We start from the raw sequence: 20,287 nt of genomic DNA on the forward strand, positions 1-20,287 counted from the left end.
CTTGAAGGAATTCAAGGTGAACAACGCCAGTCATGGACATATCAATCTAGTATTCCCATTTCGCCCATCCTCTCTCCTTGATCTTCATCTCTATCTTTATGCTCTTGTGACATTCCCTGTCTTAAGTTCCTCGCGTCATCACTCCATCATAGCCTCATCATCCGTGCTCCGTCTTAATCCGTGCTTGGTGTGTCCGTGAGAATATCTACCTAATTTCTTTATATCTAGTCTCTAGAGTATCTAATAGTTTGGGGAGGGTGGGAGAGGTACCAAGTATGTCTTGGTATTTTGCCCTTATCTCGGCGTAAGTTGGACACTTGCATGTAAAGTGGTACTCATCTTCTATCTCTATGTGACATAATCTACATATCCTTTCCTCTCTAGGGACTCCATTAGTATGACCATTCTCAATCTCAAGCAGGTGAGATGATATTCTAAGTTGTCCAATGGCAACCCTTAGTGCATTTGGTAAGAATGCATCTAGATATTTTGGTCGTGTAATAAAACCTAACTTATAGAAGTGCATGAAGTGTTTCTTATAGTACAACATTTTAGATGGCAGTGGCTCTAATGGGGTGGTCCATTTATACCGAGTGTAAATTTGTCATATTTCTTGGCATATTACTTTATTACGGTCCTCACGAGATATTAAAGTGTTATCAATCTCGTGGTTGTACCTAAGGGGAGGTAGATTGTTAATGTCTATACCATTTGTAAGAAGCCAACTCACCATCATGCCATACCATGAGCTAGTATAACCAAACTCGTAGAGAGATTGAGATGCCTCAAAAGCTTGATGAGATATCCTATCATGTGGTTGGCTATGTATCCTATGAATAAAGACAACACGTTGAAAAAGTGCTTCTACTAACATCGAGGGTAAGGTGAACTCAACTCTAATAATGTCATGTCATGTGGTATCGTCGATTTGCTTCGGAGTTGGCGTGATAACATCATCTCCAATGGTCTCTCTAATTGCATCCACATGAAAGATGGTAACCCTGGAGCCCAAACGATTGATGCATACATGAGGGAGGGGGTCACTAATGAGTCAAAGAGACACCTCTTAGTCCGTGGCTCTTGAAAGTATGCTTGGTGGCATTGCCTCTCTAAGAGTGAGAGGGATGCATGTCCTCTTGTAAGTCTATCCTTCCCTACCCATGTCATAGAAAAATTACCTGAGCGGGCACTGAAAGTGACTCCAAGATATACATATGATCCAACTACCTCAACTTGGCTATGGGAGATGGTTAGGTGACACTTGGTTCTAACTTGAGCCGATGTGTGGAAGATAAGGACTTTAGTTTTCCCTAGGTTCACTACCAAATCTCGTTGTGTGCAAAAGTAATCTAAGGCATTAAGTTGCCTTTGTAGGTCATGTTCAGACTCTGAGAGCAAAACTATGTCGTCTGCATAGAGCAAGATACAAACCTGTGTACCCCCAAGGACTACTCCGTTGCCTCCCTTACGAGCAATAAAGTCCGTGATCTCATCAATGTAGATCCCAAAAAGAGTCGATGATAGGGGACAACCTTGTTTTACACCGATAGTGCTAGTGAAGTAGTGGGATAGGCCACCTAGGCATCGTACGTGCCCGGAGACTTGCTCATATAGTGCGTAGATGGCCCAAATCACGTCATCTGGTATCTTCGAGCTTTTGAGCCTATCAAACAACCGCTCTCTAGGGACACTGCCCAAAGGCTTTGCAGGAGTCCACAGAACAACAATATAATATCTTCGTGCGAGCCATTAACATCTAAGCGTGAAGATACGATCAACAGTAGAGAAGGCGCGTCGAAAGCCAACCGATTCAGGTGGTCGAAGATTTTAAGGTCTCCATATAATCGCGAAGCTCAACAACTTCCATTGCTGCACCATATAATTTAGCGAGCATACGACCTATCATAATTGTAAATGGTCCTATATGTATGTAACTGGGTCCATGGGGTCTTCTCTGTTATGTATGGGGGCCACTCTGTTGAGAGTCCATTGTGGTCAGAGTCCATAGTGTTGAGAGTCCATATGGTGTTCATAGTCCATAGAGAGAGAGAGAATAGAGTGAAGTGTGTGTGCGAGAGGAGAGGGTAACGTTTGTCTCTGCTGGTTTTTGGTTTTGTGGTGTTTTTCTTCTGTTGTCTGCGAGACACAGAAGAGTGAGACAGACACAGAGAGAGAGAGAGAGAGAGAGAGAGAGAGAGAGAGGTCTGCCATGGATTCTCCCCCTCCCCCCCTCCCCCCACCTGCCAGGGATCGTCGCGCTGCAGACAACGAACGCAGACGAGGTCGAGACAGAGAGCCCCGCCGAGAGCCTCGCTTCGATGAAGACCGGCTCGATTACAAGAGGCGGAGAAGCCCCCCTTCCCCCCCTCCCCCTCCCCCTCCATCTCAGTACAGAGGTAGAGACAGAAGACCTTCCCCTCCTTACAAGCGTTCTCGAAGAGACGATCGGAGGTAAGTCCCCGTCTCTCCCTCTTTTCGTTTTCTCTTCTCTGCAGAATCTTTCCTTTCTCTGTATCGGTAGAGGAAACAGAAACAAAGTAACTTTCTCGACTTCCCTCGTCTCCTCTACTGTTTCTGATTGTCAGTACTTCTGCATTTTTGGATTCTCTGTTAGGTTTGTTGTTCTATCGCAAGAAAAATGGACCTTTCAGATTAGTCTGATTTCCTGCCCTTTTCCATTTCCCCTTCACTTCGATACTCATCTAGAAGAGAACTGTTCAAATATTTACCACATTTTCTGTAGGTTTTGTAGCAAGAAAACGGATTCCTAGAGTTTTCCATTTCCCTTTTGTATGTTGTCTTATTTTTTTGTTATAGTAGTTTTCAACAGCAAGAAAATGGAGAAATGCTCTGATTCATCCCTGTTTTCACTCTCTCTCCTTCACAGAATTTTCCTGCCAGATAATAAATAAGCTATTTGGTTAGAAATATATTCTCTGTAATTCCAATAAATCTGGTATCCAGGAGTTCCCTTTACTAGTTATTGTGTTAGAATCAGGCCTGTATTCTTTCCCTTCTTCCTCTGTTGTTTTCTATATGTTTTGTAGCAAGAAAATGGAAAATTTCTATCTTGTCCTCCACTTGTATATCTGAATATCAGATAAGTCTGATGTGTAGACTCTTCTGTATTTTCTCTGCTAAATTAGAGATTGCATGTTTCTTGTAGGGTATTTGGTCAGAAAATGCATATGCTTTTCCTTTTCTGAGTTAGACCAATCATCCTTTTTTCTTTAAGATTTGTGGCAAGAAGATATAAAGAATGCTATATTGACTTGCTTTTCAGTGATACAAGGCGTGTCACTTTTTTTAAAAGTTTTGTGGCAAGAAATTGGAAATGATTTTATGTTGGATTACGTTTCAGTAACATAAGTTTGCTGACAGGCATCTTGTTTACTCAACTCGGGGAAATCAAGGCCCTTCTATTATCGCTATTTTTCTGTTGATCACTGCTATTGTTTTTTTCAAATCTGTAAGTTTAATAATAGGAATATGGGCAAAATCATAATAAATTCTTCTCAGTGGTAGAGGTCTTCTTAAAATGAAGATGGAAGAATAGAATGTATGCTTCTATCTGAGCAATCGTCAACAATATGCTCTGTAATAGAAATTAGTAATCCATTATTTTGTCTATGTTGAATTGGCATATGGTGATTTCATGACAACCTTCTTTGCCAAGCTGAAGAAGAAATTTCTTGCAGTTGCATTGATATATACAAATTACATACTTCATTGGTTAGATTGATTTTATTTCCCGACTATATTGTTGTGGCATGTATTTTGATGATAGTTGATAGACCTTATTTCTCTTTAGAAAATTGATACTTTAAACTAACATGTTGATGTTGACACAGGCGATATTTATCGAGCTGATTCTTTGTGCAAGAAATTTGCAATGAGTGTTAAAGTTGGGGGGGAGTGAGGAAATCTGTTTAGAGTTATCTCCTTTTTCTATGATATATCTCAAAAAAATTTCTTGTGAGCGGAATGTAGGGAGTGTTTTCTTCCAACTGATTGATAAGATCAGATAAGGTTAGGGGAATTTGGGTTGTGCATATGAGAGTGACAAGGCCAAGCATATGACATACTATGCTGTTCCTCTTCGTGTGCAAGTGAGTCGAAAGATCTCAAGGTGTATGATAGTTCCTCTCTGAGTTACGTCGCACCACAAAAAATTGCAAGTAAGAGCATCTAAATAAATAGTGGAGATTGTTGTACTTCATTGTGTTGGTGCTCTTGAGATTTTATGATGGGTTAAAAATAGGCTTATTGAGGCATGTTTCTATAAATTTTTCTTTTTCTTTGATTACCTTTGTTTGTATGGATTTATAGCAAGCGTGAAAAACTTGAGCGCACCTTCCCTTTTCTTACTACAGGATAGGAACTCATGGTGGACGAAGTGGCAGTTACAGTGGGGATGAAAGAAGCACTGGACGAAGACAAGGTAGTTTGTTCTCTTTAATTTTTAGAAAAACATGGTGGTTTTTGTTTCATTTTTCTTGAATCTCTTTAAATCTAATCTTGATTTTAATCTTGTTTTTTTAATGTTTACCTATAATTATATTCTTAATTTCTTTACTCAAGGTCTCTCTCTCTCTCTCACAGATATGTATGTATAATATGATTTTCGAGTTGGTGAGTTAGTCACTTTTACTCTTCCTCTCTCTCTCATACACACCACATTCGCATGTATGTATAATATTATTTTCAGAGTTGGTGATTTAGTTACTTTCTTGTTTGCATAAATAATCTTTCTTATGTAATGCGCCCAAATCTAATTCTTTTAATATCTACTTGTACATGTATTCTTAATTGCTTTAATCAAGCTCTCTCTCTCTCTCTCTCACACACACACACACACATGTGTAATATGATTTTAGAGTTGGTGGATTTAGTCATTTTCACTCTCACTCTTTCTCTCTCACATGCAGCACACACATGTATATATAATAATCTTTATCTTTTGTAATGCGCTATAAACTTAAATTGGTTTATGAAGGCTACTTTTAAGGTGTTCATCAAACCTTTATTTGTGCCAGATTATATGGGGCAGATTCTTCCATTTATTAACGGACTGTTGCTTTTGTGCAGAATATGGAAGGGGAGGAAGTAGAGATGGGCTATTATCTAGTCGCAAGTAAGTGCTTTCTGGTTTTTGGGTAATAATTGAATTTTTTTTATACTGTTATAAATTCCTCAAATTTTCTGATTTGTTATTGGTCTTATATGTACAGGGAAGGGTTGATGACATACAAGCAATTCATTTCTGAGTTGGAAGATGATATCTCTCCCAGTGAAGCTGAACGCAGGCATTTGTTATTATTTAATATCTATGATTCAGAATCTGAACAGTTAGCTAGATTGTCTCTTATTAATAGTTGGTTCCAATAGGTACCTTGAATACAAAAATGCATTTATCTCTACTCAGAAGAAGGTGTTTTTCGAGCAGAACAAACAAGAAGACTGGTAATGCCTTAATCATACTCATTATAGTCTAATTTTGAAACTTTGAATTTCACTTATGCTTTTGTGACCTTATTGTTTTAAATGTTTGACTATGTTTACATCATTTCATGCACTATTAGTTGGAAAGCTAGTGTAAATGGTTTGAACTTGATTTCAGGTTACGTGACATGTATGATCCATCTCGGTTGGGAGCTGTCATTCAAAGGTATTTTGCATTCTCCTGTGTTTTGAATGTTGAAGTTAATTTTGTATGTTCTTGTTATGTATTTGGGTTACTTGACACATACAAGTGGATGCACAGGCGGAATGAGACATGTAGGCTTGCGGCAAGAGACTTTGTAACAGATTTGGAATCAGGCTCTCTTGATCTGTAAGTTTCAAGCATTGTATGTTTTGAGAATATCTTTAGATCTTCAATTTACCAATAATCAAGGCAATGGATGTTAATTACTACCCTTTTTCACAGAGTGCTATATTGGGCTGTATTAATTAAGTATGCAAATATTGGCTTTTATTTCAGTGACTTCATCTCAATCATCTAGTATGAATTTAGATCTACAATTAACTAGTAACCTGGAAAAGTGACATAGAGTTGCGTTATGTTTTAGAGAGATGTACCCAACAATATAAACTAAGCATGGGAGTAGTACTCTAGTGAAGACGTTAGGAAGAAGCTGCAATGCGATTGGCATGACTGGCCTTGACACATTCAAAGTTATTCTACATCTTTAGAAGAAGTGTTCCATCAGTCAATGACCCAACAGAATTGTTCCACACATTTTGATAGACATGCATTACTGAACTTCTTTCCAGACAATTTCTTGTTAGAATCTGAGTTCATGTGAACTTTCACCTACCCTCTGGCTCCTAATGACTTGAGGTGGAATGGCAGTTCTTTTGTCCAGCATCTGTAGAATCAGATTCTCAGAGACAAAGATTGCACTTTTGTTTCCATGCTTGCCATTCTTTTATATTCTGTTTTATTTTCTTTCAAAGTTCCCAATCTTTGTGGGCCACAGTCATTTGGACAACTGTTTTGTGATATTTTCCGTTAGATCTACTCCTGCACACAGTCAAATTTCTGTTTAAAGTATTCAGCTGTGATCTTTCCTTCAGCTCAGGTACCCGACTTCAACAGCTTTCCAGAGGACCTATTTTTAACAAATTACTCTTAATAAATCGTTTTTATTAGAGGGCATTAATAACAATGGCCATACATCTAATCATCTTTACTAAAGAGTGACTCATTTTGATCCCTCCAGGAGCCCTATATTTTCTCTTCAGGATCAGAAAGACCAAGACAACTCGGATGAAGATCATGATGGCAGGCCAAGAAAGAACGGGTATGGTGCCACCAAAGACCAACATTCTGGTCAAGCCCCAAAAGCACCATCTGTTTCCTGTGAACCAAGGAGGATAGATAAGGATATTGAACAGGCTCGTGCGCTTATCAGAAAATTGGACACTGAAAAAGGCATTGAACAGAATATACTTGTGTCCTCTGATGCAGAGAAATCTGAAAGTGAAAAGCCAATGAATGCAATTGTGATTGTCAGGGTTGCCAATCATGTTAAGGGCTATGAAGGTATAGAGCTTCTGGATGTGGTTTTGACATATCTATGGCGTGTCCATTATGTGGATTATTATGGTTCAAGAGAATATAAGGCACAGCCAAAAGGTATGCGGCATGTGAGGGCAGAAAGCAAAGCTAATGAAGATATCTTGCTTTCCACGGAATGGGAAAAGAGGCTTGATGCAATTTGGCAAGGAAGATTGCAGGGGAATGATCCTCTTGCGATCATGATTGCTGAAGAAAAGATGGAACCTGCAATAGCTCGTGCTATAGAACCTTTGATCAGGAAAATAAAAGATGAAAAATATGGATGGAAATATGGTTGTGGGGCAAAGAATTGCTCGAAACTTTTTCACGGTCCTGAATTTGTGCAAAAGCACTTGAAGTTGAAGCATCCAGAACTAGTTACAGAATCAACTTCAAAAATTTATGAAGATCTCTATTTTGAGAATTACATGAGGTATTTATACTGAAATTGCTTACGTGTATAGTTCCATGTGTTCTTGCTCATAAAATTCTCTGAATAACAGTGATCCAGAGGCTCCTGGTTCCACTCCTGCTATGGCATCCCAGGTGTGTGTATATATGCATATAGAGCGATGGAGGACATTGCTTTATTTATTATCATGGTTATCAGTTTCTGTATTGAATAAACTAAAAATTTGTCCCAGAAGGAGGTGTCTCGGAAGCCTAGCTCTGGTCGTGACATGGATAGGGGAGGCAGGGGTAGCAGAGAGAGTATTGATAGAAACAATGAGCAGTCACCTTCACACGATTATCCATCAGGTGGCCCCTTGGACAGTGCAGGACAGTTTGATGGAGATAAAGACAGATTTGAAAGGCTTGGAGGTGGCATGAGAGGACCTATGGGCATACCTCCTGTATTGATGCCTGTTCCAGGTGCCGGGTGAGATGCAATCCATATATATAGGGAGCATTTCTGGCTTATACAATTGTTGGGTTCATGAATATATACCAAATATTGATGTCTATATTGCCAAATGTTGACACATCATGACTCAGAAGTCTGTAATAAAGATCAACATAATGGTGATCAACATGATCAATTAACTCTATTACTCAATTAAGATATCTTTGCAAGTTTGGGCATTAAAGTAAACACAACATAGGGTAGAATGGAACATTATTATATATAGGTAATACATGCTTGTGACAAACAGGTCTATGTTGGCTATAGAAGTGGTGGGTAACTGATTGAGTAGTGCTAGTATATATGAAACCTTGAATTTACAAGTATGAGGTTAGTTGGTTGTTATTTACTTGCTAGTTTGTAGCTATAAATAATAAAATTTACCAAGAAGCTGTTACAGAGAAATTAGAGAAGCATATTGAAGAAAAAGTAGAAATAACTTATTTTTGGGTATAATTTGCTATTATATTATGAAACAAGCTGAAAGTTGGTGGCAGATTTTGTGGTCTGAATTTAGTGGAAGTAGTTATGGAAGGCAAAACTTGCTTTGGCTAGTTATATAAAAGAACTTTTGGGGTGATTCATAGGTACACTAAACGTGTTATGGAAGGAGAGTTTGTTGTGTACTATGTTTTGCTTTCTTTTGACAAAACAACTTGATGGCAGACCCCTTGGGCCATTTGTGCCTGCCCCCCCTGAGGTTGCAATGCGTTTATGGAGGGAGCAAGGTGGTGGAGGTCCATTTCCAGCTGGAGGATATGATGATTCTTTTGAAGCTGAAGGAGGTAATTCTCGTGCAAATAGGAATCGATCTGGACCTATGACGGGAGTTGGTCTAATAGACACGCCACCAATGATATTACCTTTGCCTAATGCTCACCATGATCCTCGTCGAATTATGCGGAGGTAAATTTTTTAATTTTTTTTTCATGTTTCATTTATGCTGAAAAGAAATTTTGCTTTGATACACCAATGCACCTTTTCTGTCTTTGTTGTGTAGTTACCGTGATCTTGATGCCCCCGAAGATGAGATCGGTGTGATTGACTACAGGACCTTATAAATACAGACTGGATAGATGCTAAATGTGATAATATGCCTAAAACTGAATAATTTTATATAGATTGAGAACAGATTGGGGAATTATTTTCTTGAGATACTGGACAGTAAAATATTGAAGTCTATTTTAGTTGGTGTAACAAGTTTTGGCTCCATCCTGAAATATTCTCGGAGCTTTAATCTTCAACCTAGTATAGGTGAACATTTGCGTTTCAAGAGGATAAGCTAATTTACCCTTCTATAAGCTGTCACTATAAGAGGGCTTCAATTTATCCTCCGATTTTGTTCTGTATATTCTTTTGTGAGTTCAGAGAAATTGGGTCAACGGTGAAATGATGCAATATAGTTAGAAATATTATCAGAACTTGGCCAAAGTTTATTTTTAGATTGAACAAACGTGTAGGTTTTCTTTCCGTAGTTGCTTAAAGTAATGAATTGAAAGGTAAAATACCCATTAATAAAGGGTACAAACTAGTTTTATTATTGATTGTGCTTGTGTGAATATCAGAGATTGTTCTCCTTTTTATACAGTATGGAACATGTAGGGCAACGTTCATTATTTGTTCCTCACACTTCCTTGACCTCAAACTGAAAGCATTTGCTTGGATGAATATGCCATCGTCATTATGTTTGGGAATTCCTAATAAATCATTGCTGTGGTCTTTCATCCTTTCCAAGTCCTTCAAGACTTTGGTGTGAGACACTTGGATGCATACTTGGTGCATGTTTAGTTGGCATGAGACACTCAATGGTGCAATGTTGGCATGAGACATGAGTTAATGAGGTGTTATCATTGTACTTGCATTACCTTTCCTAACAAATTCTTATTAAAAAAACCCTATCTTGAATGGTATTGTACTTGAATTCCCTTTGTTTGAAAAGGTTAACAAAACCCTACCTTTGAATGGTGTTTTAATCAAATCACAAGATAAATACTACTTTTGCATGACACTAGATGCTTGTTGGCAGCACTTTTGGCTTGATGGATATGAGTTGAGGTTTTGATGCTGTACTTGTATTCCCTTTGCTAACAAAGTTCCCATTTAAAAAAACTATCTGAATAGTGTATTGACCAATTTATAGAATATATGTAGCTTTTGCCCAGCAGATGATAAATAGTAAGTGCATCAACATTATTGCATGTATATAGATATTGTTCCATGCATTGTAAGTGAAATAGGCAATTAGGAGACAGAGAAAAAAATGATCTTACAAAAATAATCTTACACAGAGAGAAATAGTAAATGTTAAGCAAAGAACTAATGTTATTAAGAAATGTGGAACTTTGCACAATGGATACCTCTTGTTCAATTTTATTTACCTTGAAGAATTGTTTTTAGGTTATTGATACATATCTCTACATATACTACATTTTTGTTTAGTATCATTTGTTTGTGTGAAAAAATCATTTCATTAAAAGAAGTTGCAATAGAGGGACAACTTATCACAAGTAATAAATATGTCATGTGAATTGAGCCCAATCTTTGAATACATGGTTGATGTTGAAGTGGTCACATCGTAACAATAAGACCCTATCTCGATTTTATCCTTGCAATGATAGTCATTTCTCTCATCCTTGCAAATGCTACTCATTGCTCAATAATCACAAGATAAACTTGAGAGTTTAGGTTATAACCTTCATCTATCGATTCCCTTAGTAAAAGAAAATTACCCCAAAAGAAACTTGGTAATTTACCATTGCCTAACTTGGGATTTCTGCATCTCTTTCATTGTGATATTTCATGCGAGTACTTAGTTTTTGGAATTATTCATAATTAGTTATGCTATTTTGATTCAACCCATTGTTGCATTGTACTAGAGATGTTCATCTCGATACTAGTTACGTATAAGCATTAGATCAAATTTTTTTATTATTTGAGTTTGATACTAATATGTGGAAAGCTATATTCAAGAAGTGGCCTTGACAATATGTTATTTGTAGTGTTTTAGATCGTCTCACTCCTCTCTCTCAAGTAGATCGTTTGACATGGGCGACATGGGCCTGGACCCATTCCATTGGACTCAAGAGATTTAATAATCTCTCTGATTGACATTTGGAATGGGCCATAATGACTAATCTCAACTTTGATCTTTATTTAGTGTTTGATAAATTTCAGTCTCATATGCCTCATTAGCTTTTTTTTTTTTGCAAAAAAAACTCCTTCCATTAGTTATAAAATTTTACAAATGAGACGATTATGTACAAATCCCTGAAGGGACGCGATAGTTCCATCTTATGTGGGTGCCCACGGGCTCAAGAAAGGGAGAGGACGCCCATTGTTGGATGAAGGCTATTCGTTGTCTTTCAACTCCCTCAGAGCCGCCCTTAAGGCCATCATATTGGCTCTTCAGAGTGGCTACAATTTCACTCAATATCTCTTGCAGTAACCTTGTTGGATTTGCGGTTTGGTTGGAGAAGACTCGCCTACATCGTTGTTTCCATAGAATCCAAAGGGTTATTGGGTTGACCAATTCCAACACCTCTTGAGATTTGTCATTAAGAGGAATGGAATGGACATTGCCGCTGGAGGAGAAAAGGACCTCTTGTGCTTTTATCACCAAAGTCATCCCCTCCTCCTGATGCTCGTATCTGCCAATTGCAGCTTGCCATGATAGCCAACATATATTTCCCCACTTGATTGAGCCTTGCACTTGGCATAATTGCAACAAGTGGCCAACCCCCCGCCATATTCGATGGGCCGTTGGGCAGTCCCACAGAGCGTGTCGTATGGATTCTACTGCATGTGGGCACTCTACACAATTAGGAGAGCTAAGGTTCCCACGTTGCCATGCTCCCACTGGTAGGGAATTATGTATTAATAGCCATTGGAACGTGGTAATTCACCTCGCCAAAACTTGGTGATTATTGTGGAAGGAACTTGAAATGTGTGCTAGACCTTCGCAGTAGCCGGTTCTCGGGCGGCTTGAGCAGCTAGAATGTGGCGACCCAATCTAGTTGTGAATTGGAAGAAAAGGATGGGTTTGCTTCCTTGCCCCGCGTAGGGATCACGCCATGTCCATTGCAAAGGGTCCCAACTGACCTTACGTAGCCATGTGTTCTCATGAGTACATATATGCTAATCGGGTTGTACTTTGATCGGATTAGGATCTACAATCCATTTATGACCAATATGTGCGAGTACTCGAATTGCGTTATTATGTGTTGGTGTCTCAGTGTCTCGCAATTTAGAGCCTTCGAGTCTGTCTGGTGGTCCCCTACCTCTCGGGATCAAAGATCCCTTCTCCTCGTGGCCTATCCATTTCTCCATTGTCGTCCTTTGAGTAGCAGATTCCCTAATCAGTAGAGTGTTAATGATTTCCGATCTCATAGTCCATCCGCCTCTGATTCCATGGAGTATGTTCGCCTGATCTTGTAGTGGCATTGACATAAACCGTCGCCAACATTCTATACTTTTTCTTGAACCTTCTGCAATGTATCCCCATGACAACCCCTTACGCAATCCCAGTAGTTGATTAGATTCATCATTGAGACATGGGTTCCATAGGATACGTTGACTGAGCCAAGCAGGTTCAGATCTCGGTTGATCACACTTGAGCCCTCGACGAATGTCACACCACGCCTTCCACATGGATGCACTGAATCTATCCTCCAATTGGCGGGAGAAACTAGGTTTGAGATCCATGTTTAGAATCCATCCCATTTGGGGGGCCCAATTGACCCTTTTTTGTGGCCTAAAGTAAGCGAAACGTAACCTTAGTAGCATTTTCCAACAATCATTTCCTGGTTGGAGTCCTCGCACCACAAATTTGGCAAGTAAGGCTTTTGATTGGGAAAGGGGATCAATAAGACCCAATCCCCCTCTCGACTTAGGCGCAGTGAGTATAGGCCACACCACCTTGGCGTGAGCTACATGGTCTTCCTTACCAGACCAAATGTAGTTGCAGACTAGTCGTTGAATCTGATGTATACTTTCCTTGGAGATTGTCTAGCATGATAGACTGTACCATGCTGTTGTGAGTAGTACCTGATTTGCCACTATGATGCGACCCGCTAGCGACAATTTTTTCGAGCTCCAATGTATCAACTTTTGTTGAAGGGAATGGATAATGGGTGCAATCATAATCTGTGGCGGTATGTTGAAACCAATTTGGAAACCCAAATATTTGGTGCTTGCTCCTTGATTGATCCATTTGAAAGCGGGGTGTGGGTGCCACACCGGATGTGTTTCCTAAGAGAGCCATATTGCGCAGGATTTGTGCCAATTGATCATGGCGTTGGATCTCTTGCAAAATGCAGCTAGCCCACTTTCTAGCTTTTGGAGGTTTTCCAAGTCCCCTTGCAGGTAGACTACTGTGTCATCTACAAATTCTATATCCAGGATGCTTTGGTGAGAATGAGGTACGGGAAGACCATGTAGGTTTAGATGCTGTGAGTTGAGAAAGCAAGAGAGAGCTTCGGCGTATAATAGAAATAAGGATGGAGCTAGTGGGTATCCTTGTCGTACAAATCGGGATATTCGGAAAAAGGAGCCCATTTCACCTGCCAGCGAAACGCAACTGTTGCCATTCCTATAAAATCTTGCAATGCCTTTGATTCATGTCTCTTGAAAGCCGAGTTTCCTCATCACACTTTCTAGAAAGTTCCAGCATACCCTGTCATATGCTTTCTCAAAATCTAGTAGCACCACCGCGACCTTGTTGTTGGTACGCTTGGCAAGGGCTACTGCTTCCCAGAATGAGAAGAGATTGTCTAGGATGCTCCGATTTCTAACGAAACTTGTCTGGGACGGATGAATGAGTTGAGGGAGAAGTGGAGTTAAATGGCGTGCCACGATTTTTGTGAGCAACTTATAGACAATATTGAGAAGAGTAATGGGCTGCCACTTGCTAATGTCGTTGGCATTCCCATCACTTTTAGGAATGAGATGTATCATCCCCTATCCAAATTCCTCCGGCATGCTTCCAGAGGTGATGATCTCCTCATATGCCTAGAGGAGGTCTTCTTTAATAGTGCCCCAAAGGCATGTGAAAAAGTGCAGGGTGAGACCGTCGATTCTGGGGCAGCTATCGACATCTAAATAAGTGAGGGCCTCCCATATCTCGATGATTGATAGGGGACACACGAGCCAAGTATTCATTTCCGGCGTGACTTTCTCGGGTATGCTTTGGAGGATAATATCTTCTCTTATTTCTTCCCCTGTAGCTATAATGTCTTCGGTAAGTAGGCGGCTATAATACATTGTGGCAATATTCCTCATTTTGTCGCCATCCTCAGTGGTCGTTCCATCCTCTCGGTTGAGGCTGCGCATCACAGTTCTAGCGTGCCTCGGGCCTTTGGTGCGGAACAATTCCTTTGTGGTTTTGTCCCCTACTCGAATCCATCGCGTCATGCTTCCATGAAACTCCATGTCATATATTTCCTTTTCCGCCATGCTAAGTTCCTCTTTGGCCGTGGCGACTTGTCCTACGATCCAAATACAGGACGAGTATCTCTGTTGGAGTCGTTGTAAGGCTATTAGTCCCCGTTTTGTCCTTTGTCGCTTCTCCTGAGCATCCTTGCTTCTGGTCTTAACAATCTCATGTAGGAGAGTAGAAGCTCTTGTTAATTTAGCTAAAAGTTTGTCCGATGCTGATGAGCCATTGACGGGTAATGACCATTGGTTGGATAGTTGGTCCTTCACATCTATAAGTGTGTTACAGTAAATAGTGTGTGGGATGCGAGTCTGGAATGGGCCCCATTTTCGGTGCAATTGAAAATGACTAGCTACCGTGTAATGGTCAGAGAAAGTCGTGCCTGGGGTTATGCGACACCACCCTCCCTTCGCTTTTAGAGCCTCCCCCACAAAAATACGGTCAATGCGAGATAGGGTGGGTCCACTATTCCGCCCGTCTGATCGGGAGAATAGGAGAGAATCCCTTTTCCATTGGAAGTTGGCAAAATGCCAAATGTCTCACAGGTTAAGGAGGACACATAGCTTCTCCCATTGTTTACGTTCCCTTCCTTGTAGAACTATGGGTTGTTGTTGTTGGAGCTATCGTGAATGGATTCGATCATATTAAAATCCCCTCCAATTCACCACTCTTTCACACCCACTACTTGTAGGTGGATGCGGTCCCAGAATGTTGCTCTTTCTATTTTGCTATTTGGATCATAAACATTCATGAAGTTCCACCATTGCCCTTGGATGGCCAATGTGCAAAAATGTGCCCTACCAAGTATAAGTGATTCTTGGTGTATTAAGCCTTGGGCTAGATGTTCCCGAATCAAAGTGCAAATACCACCTTGATTTCCATCCTCCCCAATTGCTGGCTCCCAAATCGTTCGCCATGATCCTGGTAGAAGGTCTCCGACTTCCTTTAACTGTGTGCTATCGAGGTGGTGTTCCTGCAACATGATGATGTCAGCATCACCCCATAGTAAATATTCTTCAAGATTCCTTCTCAGTTTCCATCTATTTTGTTGGTCTAGTCTACTTTTGAGTCCTTGCACGTTCCATGTTATAATCTTCATACTCATGGAATGGGGTGGGAGATTGCCAGTTGTTCCTGGTGCTTTGTACAATAGGTCGTGAGTGGGGAGCACTCACCATTTAGACATCCAGTCATTTCCAGGGATGGAATAGTGGTCCACATCCATGAGTGGAATTTGTGGGCTATCCTGTGAGCTTCAATCGCCCCTTCATGCTTCTCATAGAAATAGACAAAGCTTGGAGTTAGTTGGGTGTCTATGATAGTCCGCAGGTGGATGTGGCAAAGATGAGGGTCCTCTTCATCCATGGTGAACCAGAATTCAGTGTTATGCCAATGTTGCTTTAATTCGTTCATGAACTCTTAATCTCTTATTTGTGCTACAAAGCATGTTGCTTGGCTACATAACATATCTTTAATATTGGACTTCGACCAATCTTCCTGAGTCGAAAGCAAGAGTGGAAAGGAAATTGAGGTAGTCGGAACTCCGTTATTGTGTACCGCTGATACATGTACCCTTATTTTTTCCACTGTCTTCAGCCCTATACCTAGCCATTTCAAGGCGTTTTGTGGGTGTGGTTCAAGGTCTTGGCTAGAGGAAGCACACTCATTTGTGTCCGGGACGACTATGATTTGAGGCGTGACATTTACACTTCTGCCTTGGTTTGTTGCTTCTGTGGTGGGTGCCGTTCCACTCAAGCTCCTTATTAAGGTCTTTACATGACTTATTCGTTTGCGCTTCCCTGTTTTGTAAGCTTTAACGAGAACTTTCTCTTGTGTGCTTGGTGTCACCTTAGGCCGTTCCTTGGGGCTTAAGAAAGAACTAGGGGAATGCTCGTCTGTGGGGGGGAGCTCTTGTAGTAGATCAAATCGATTGGGGCTCATAGGCGATGGAGGATTTTGTGTCGATGATGTTTTTCAAAGGACATGGGTTTTTTCCACTACCCCCCATTATGCCTCATTAGCCTTCATTTTAATCATTTTTGTATTGTGCAAATGTTTGATATGTAGTTGCAAGAGGAGATTACTACCAAGGTCGGATTATTAAAAGCTCAATTGTGTCTTTTGAGATGATTCTAGTCAATGAATTTGTGAAATGCATACAAAAATGTCATTTGTTTTACCAAACTTCAACCTATCATGAATAAGGTAATAAATTTGATTGGATCAAGAAGTTCTGTGATAACATCTTCCTTTGACAAATTGGCTTACTCATGCAAGTGTTTTGAATTGTTTCTTCCTTCTTGGCGATGCATCTCACAGATTTTGCTTTTTCATTCTTCACATCATTTTTATGTGTGAAGGAACACATTATTCATATTTTGCTCATCTACGTTTTCAAATGGAGTACTATTAAGTTTCCTTTCTAAGCCATTAGTGGTATGATTTGGAGGGTCAAATCAAACGAGTGTCACAATGAGTTATAATAATGTGAAATAGACATCAATTTAATTATTACTTGTGATTTCTTTATCCACCACTACGACAATCCACTTCATGGCACCATAGTGCACTTTGTTTTTCTTGTGGTTATGGTTAGTTTGCACTTCACCGCGTTTCATGAAATTCATATTCGTTACCATTAAGAGAAAATAATTATAATTTGTTTTGAGTTCCTCAATCCCGCACACACACACACTCTCACTCTGAAGTGCACATGTTAATATGATTAATCTCATTGCACAAGTCATATACGTTCATGGGATTTTTGTCTTTTGTTCTTTATTTTAGTGTTGTGATGTTATGTTAATGATTTGTCACTTTCCTTTTCTTTCTAGAAGTGGATTATATTTTTAGATGCAAGCAAGCAATGGCACCTCATCTAAATAGCAAAAGCAACAAGATCTACTTGTGTGACTTTATACTTTTCATGATTCTTCGTTGCTCTTTAAACTAATTCATTGGCATTTTCCTTCTCATCACGTAAATCATGTATCAAAATGACATTCCATGGTTTTTTACGTTTAGATTTCATCATTGTTTGATTTTTTCATAATTGTTCATTATGGCAAAATTCTATCGGAAGAAAGAGTAGACATGACCTGTCAAATACACCATGTAAAAAAAACATGGTCAATACAACTGCTTATTGATGTTGGATATCAGGAAAGAATGTCCACAATTGATTTTCACAAAATAAACTCGTACATCTCAAATAATTCTTAAAAAAAAAACACAGGCTGTATATCACCATGGCAAAAAAAGATTGCACATGTTGTGCTAGTGTGGGAATATAATTGAAGTTGATACTTGAATACACAGCTTATGGCAAAGGTCTTATATTATATGTTGTGCACATGGTTGCGTGATTTACAGAACAAGGCACGAGAATGTTTCATGCACAAACTACTTAAAAGTTTACACATTGAAATTTGAAATCTTACAATAAAAAAGTGAAATCGATCTACTTGGTGCACACCATTTTTTACATTGACTCAATTGGCCAATAAAATATAACTTGATGTGAGGCGAGCTTTTACATGTTGTTTAAGCCTATCGCTAATATCGAGGATGTAAGTTTGAAAGTAGGCAAACATCTTACAGGTAACCCGAGATCTCCATGTAACACAATGTCAACGCGGCATAATTGTGCCATATAGATTGCCCCATGTCGTGGATGCTCGTGCATAGCGAATTTCCAATAAGAAAATTTTGGTACATTGTTTTATTCCCGCGTTCGGTTTATTTGTGGATTCAGCTCTTTGGCGATCAATCTTATACTGTTTGTTGTGCGTAAGTGTGACCTATTTTTTTACAAATGAGTAAAGAAAATGCTTCATGCACAATTTACTTAAAGTTCACGCATACTGAATCCTACACTATAGGGCATAGAGAAATTTGTCTCCTATTTGCAACTCACTTTCGGTAAAACCCATCATCACATTATTGTTTTTTCAACAATGCTTTGCATGTGTTGTTCTCTGGCGCGTTAGTATAAGGTTGCAAAGTTTTTACTTGTTCATGCTCAAACTATTGACGAATACAAAGTTTCATTAGCGTCCTTAGTTTTGAAGAGAAAGATGAAAAGAAAGAGCTATATTAAATTGCATGTTCACAGGGGAGATTAGGTGCATTTATGTAGGGATTAATGATAGGATTAGTGGGAACTTAATATGTTTCATGATTAATCATCGACTGATGGTAAGATGATAGTAAGACGAATTTATGAAAAAAAGAGGCTTTGTTTGCAGTTTGTGTGACATGTGAGCATATTCTAGTTATTTCTGCGTTTCAAAATACAACAACAAAATGGCACCTAGGTATATGTGAGCAAGAGGTTAGATCCACTAATAAGTGGAAAATATTATGAGAACACATATATTACCCCTTTTCTGTTACAAGCCCATATATATATATATTTGTTGGGCACAATGCTTCACAAATCACACATATAAAATGCTCTTCATAGGGAGAATGCACGTTTACACCATCCTTTTATTAAATGAGCTTCGATTGTTGTTGTCCTGCGCTCTAGACATTCCTCGGTCATAGCGAGTATGGCGGACTTGCGACTCATTTAAAAATGGTGAAATATATCATCCAAGTTTGGTTCCATTTAAACAAAGGGATCAAACTTCTTTTTTGGTATCATAGTTATAGCCATCATCCGCATTTAGACAAAAAAGCTGTCTTCCATTATTTTAGTACACAACAACAAAGAGAAATAATCTTTTACAACGCCCTCTTAATCATCATTCTCTTCGTCGCCCACCCCAATTACATATAGGAGTGTGGACTTATGAAAAAAATGCGCAAAGACAAATGCACTTGCAAACACACGAAAAACAATAGAAGTGTTGATGCATTTCTAATGTTAATTCGAACTCTTAATATGGCCTTACTAATGCCCTTGTTGTATTGATGTCCTACATTTCTTGCCTTGTTTCTACAACATTCTATGTTAACACGCCATCATTTAACGACTGTAAGTGGGCCTAATCGAGAGCGCACATTGGGTAAAGCTCAATTAGTTATGCAATCCACCAAATAATGAAGCCACTACTACGTTTCATCAATGATGAATAAATATGGATAAGTGCTTGGACGGAGTGTCCAAGTAACAAACATACGTCCAATAAAGAGTGGATTCACAAAAATAAGCGAATCACATATTGACCAAAGACATGGCAGTTGGCCTGATGAGACGGTGAAGAATCAGTGTGGCGTATGTTCACATGGCACTGGTAAAATTTTATGACCTTCAACACTAGTAAGTCAGCGAGTGAAGCTAGAAGGCAACAATTTGTTCATGAGTTCCTCAACAAAGCCTTAAATGAAAATCATCAATCTGTCAAAGTCACCACATGACATAGCTAAGAAATGTGGTAATGAAATGCACTAAAGTTATGGAGATGACTTGCAAGCCAAAACTATACATATATAGTAGTCTATGATGATGAAGATGATGGTGATGATCCATTCCCATCCATCCATCCATCAATGGTGAGAGAAAAAAATGTATTTGCACCAAACCCCAATTCTACATGAATTCATTCTAAAACCATGACTTATATATAATCTCTCTCTCTCTCTCTCTCTCTCTCTCTCTCACACACACACACACACACACACACACACACACACACACTCTCTCTCTCTCTCTCTCTCTCTCTCTCTCTCTCTCTCTCTCTGTTGGAGTTAGTTTTTTCCCCTCAACTTAAAGCTCTCTCTCTCTCTCTCTCCTATGTCATCATCATCTGGGCCGGTTGATCCTATTGGAAGCCATTTGTAACCCATTAGAGCTCCCCCCATCATTATGTTAGAGAGAGATGCAGAGTATATAGAGACAGACAAAGGACATAGAAGCATGACTATGAGCAGATTCACCATTACA

At 39.4% G+C, this 20,287-nt stretch overlaps 1 protein-coding gene across 3 annotated transcripts; it reads left to right on the forward strand.

Annotated features, from left to right (window-relative positions):
• The first annotated feature begins 2,156 nt into the window (after window positions 1-2,156).
• On the forward strand, window positions 2,157-9,388 carry SE (C2H2 zinc-finger protein SERRATE (SE)). 3 transcript variants are annotated; one of them, XM_087319069.1, is made up of 12 exons: window positions 2,157-2,451; window positions 4,374-4,441; window positions 5,089-5,134; window positions 5,232-5,306; window positions 5,389-5,463; window positions 5,621-5,668; window positions 5,765-5,833; window positions 6,726-7,496; window positions 7,567-7,609; window positions 7,708-7,943; window positions 8,634-8,873; window positions 8,968-9,388. In XM_087319069.1, the coding sequence occupies exons 1-12, from the start codon at window positions 2,210-2,212 to the stop codon at window positions 9,026-9,028; spliced, it is 1,974 nt and encodes a 657-aa protein (XP_087175195.1). In that variant the 5' UTR covers window positions 2,157-2,209; the 3' UTR covers window positions 9,029-9,388. The 3 variants fall into 3 exon arrangements, with proteins under 3 accessions (XP_087175195.1, XP_087175196.1, XP_087175197.1); XM_087319070.1 differs by having other exon boundaries at window positions 7,711-7,943; XM_087319071.1 differs by lacking the exon at window positions 2,157-2,451 and adding an exon at window positions 3,883-4,178.
• Window positions 9,389-20,287: the final 10,899 nt, after the last annotated feature.

This window comes from Azolla caroliniana, unplaced genomic scaffold, assembly GCF_043228905.1.
Source record: "Azolla caroliniana isolate FFs.n. ecotype wild unplaced genomic scaffold, voAzoCaro1.0.p SCAF_4, whole genome shotgun sequence".
In the NCBI taxonomy this organism is placed as follows: Eukaryota; Viridiplantae; Streptophyta; class Polypodiopsida; order Salviniales; family Salviniaceae; genus Azolla; species Azolla caroliniana.

Bases quoted from the DNA above. Each gene is read 5' to 3' on its own strand.
- SE (XM_087319069.1), top strand. From the start codon at position 2,210: ATGGATTCTCCCCCTCCCCCCCTCCCCCCACCTGCCAGGGATCGTCGC. The intron at 7,610-7,707 runs GTGTGTGTATAT...AATTTGTCCCAG, and splicing joins CTCCTGCTATGGCATCCCAG to AAGGAGGTGTCTCGGAAGCC. The intron at 8,874-8,967 runs GTAAATTTTTTA...TTTGTTGTGTAG, and splicing joins CCTCGTCGAATTATGCGGAG to TTACCGTGATCTTGATGCCC.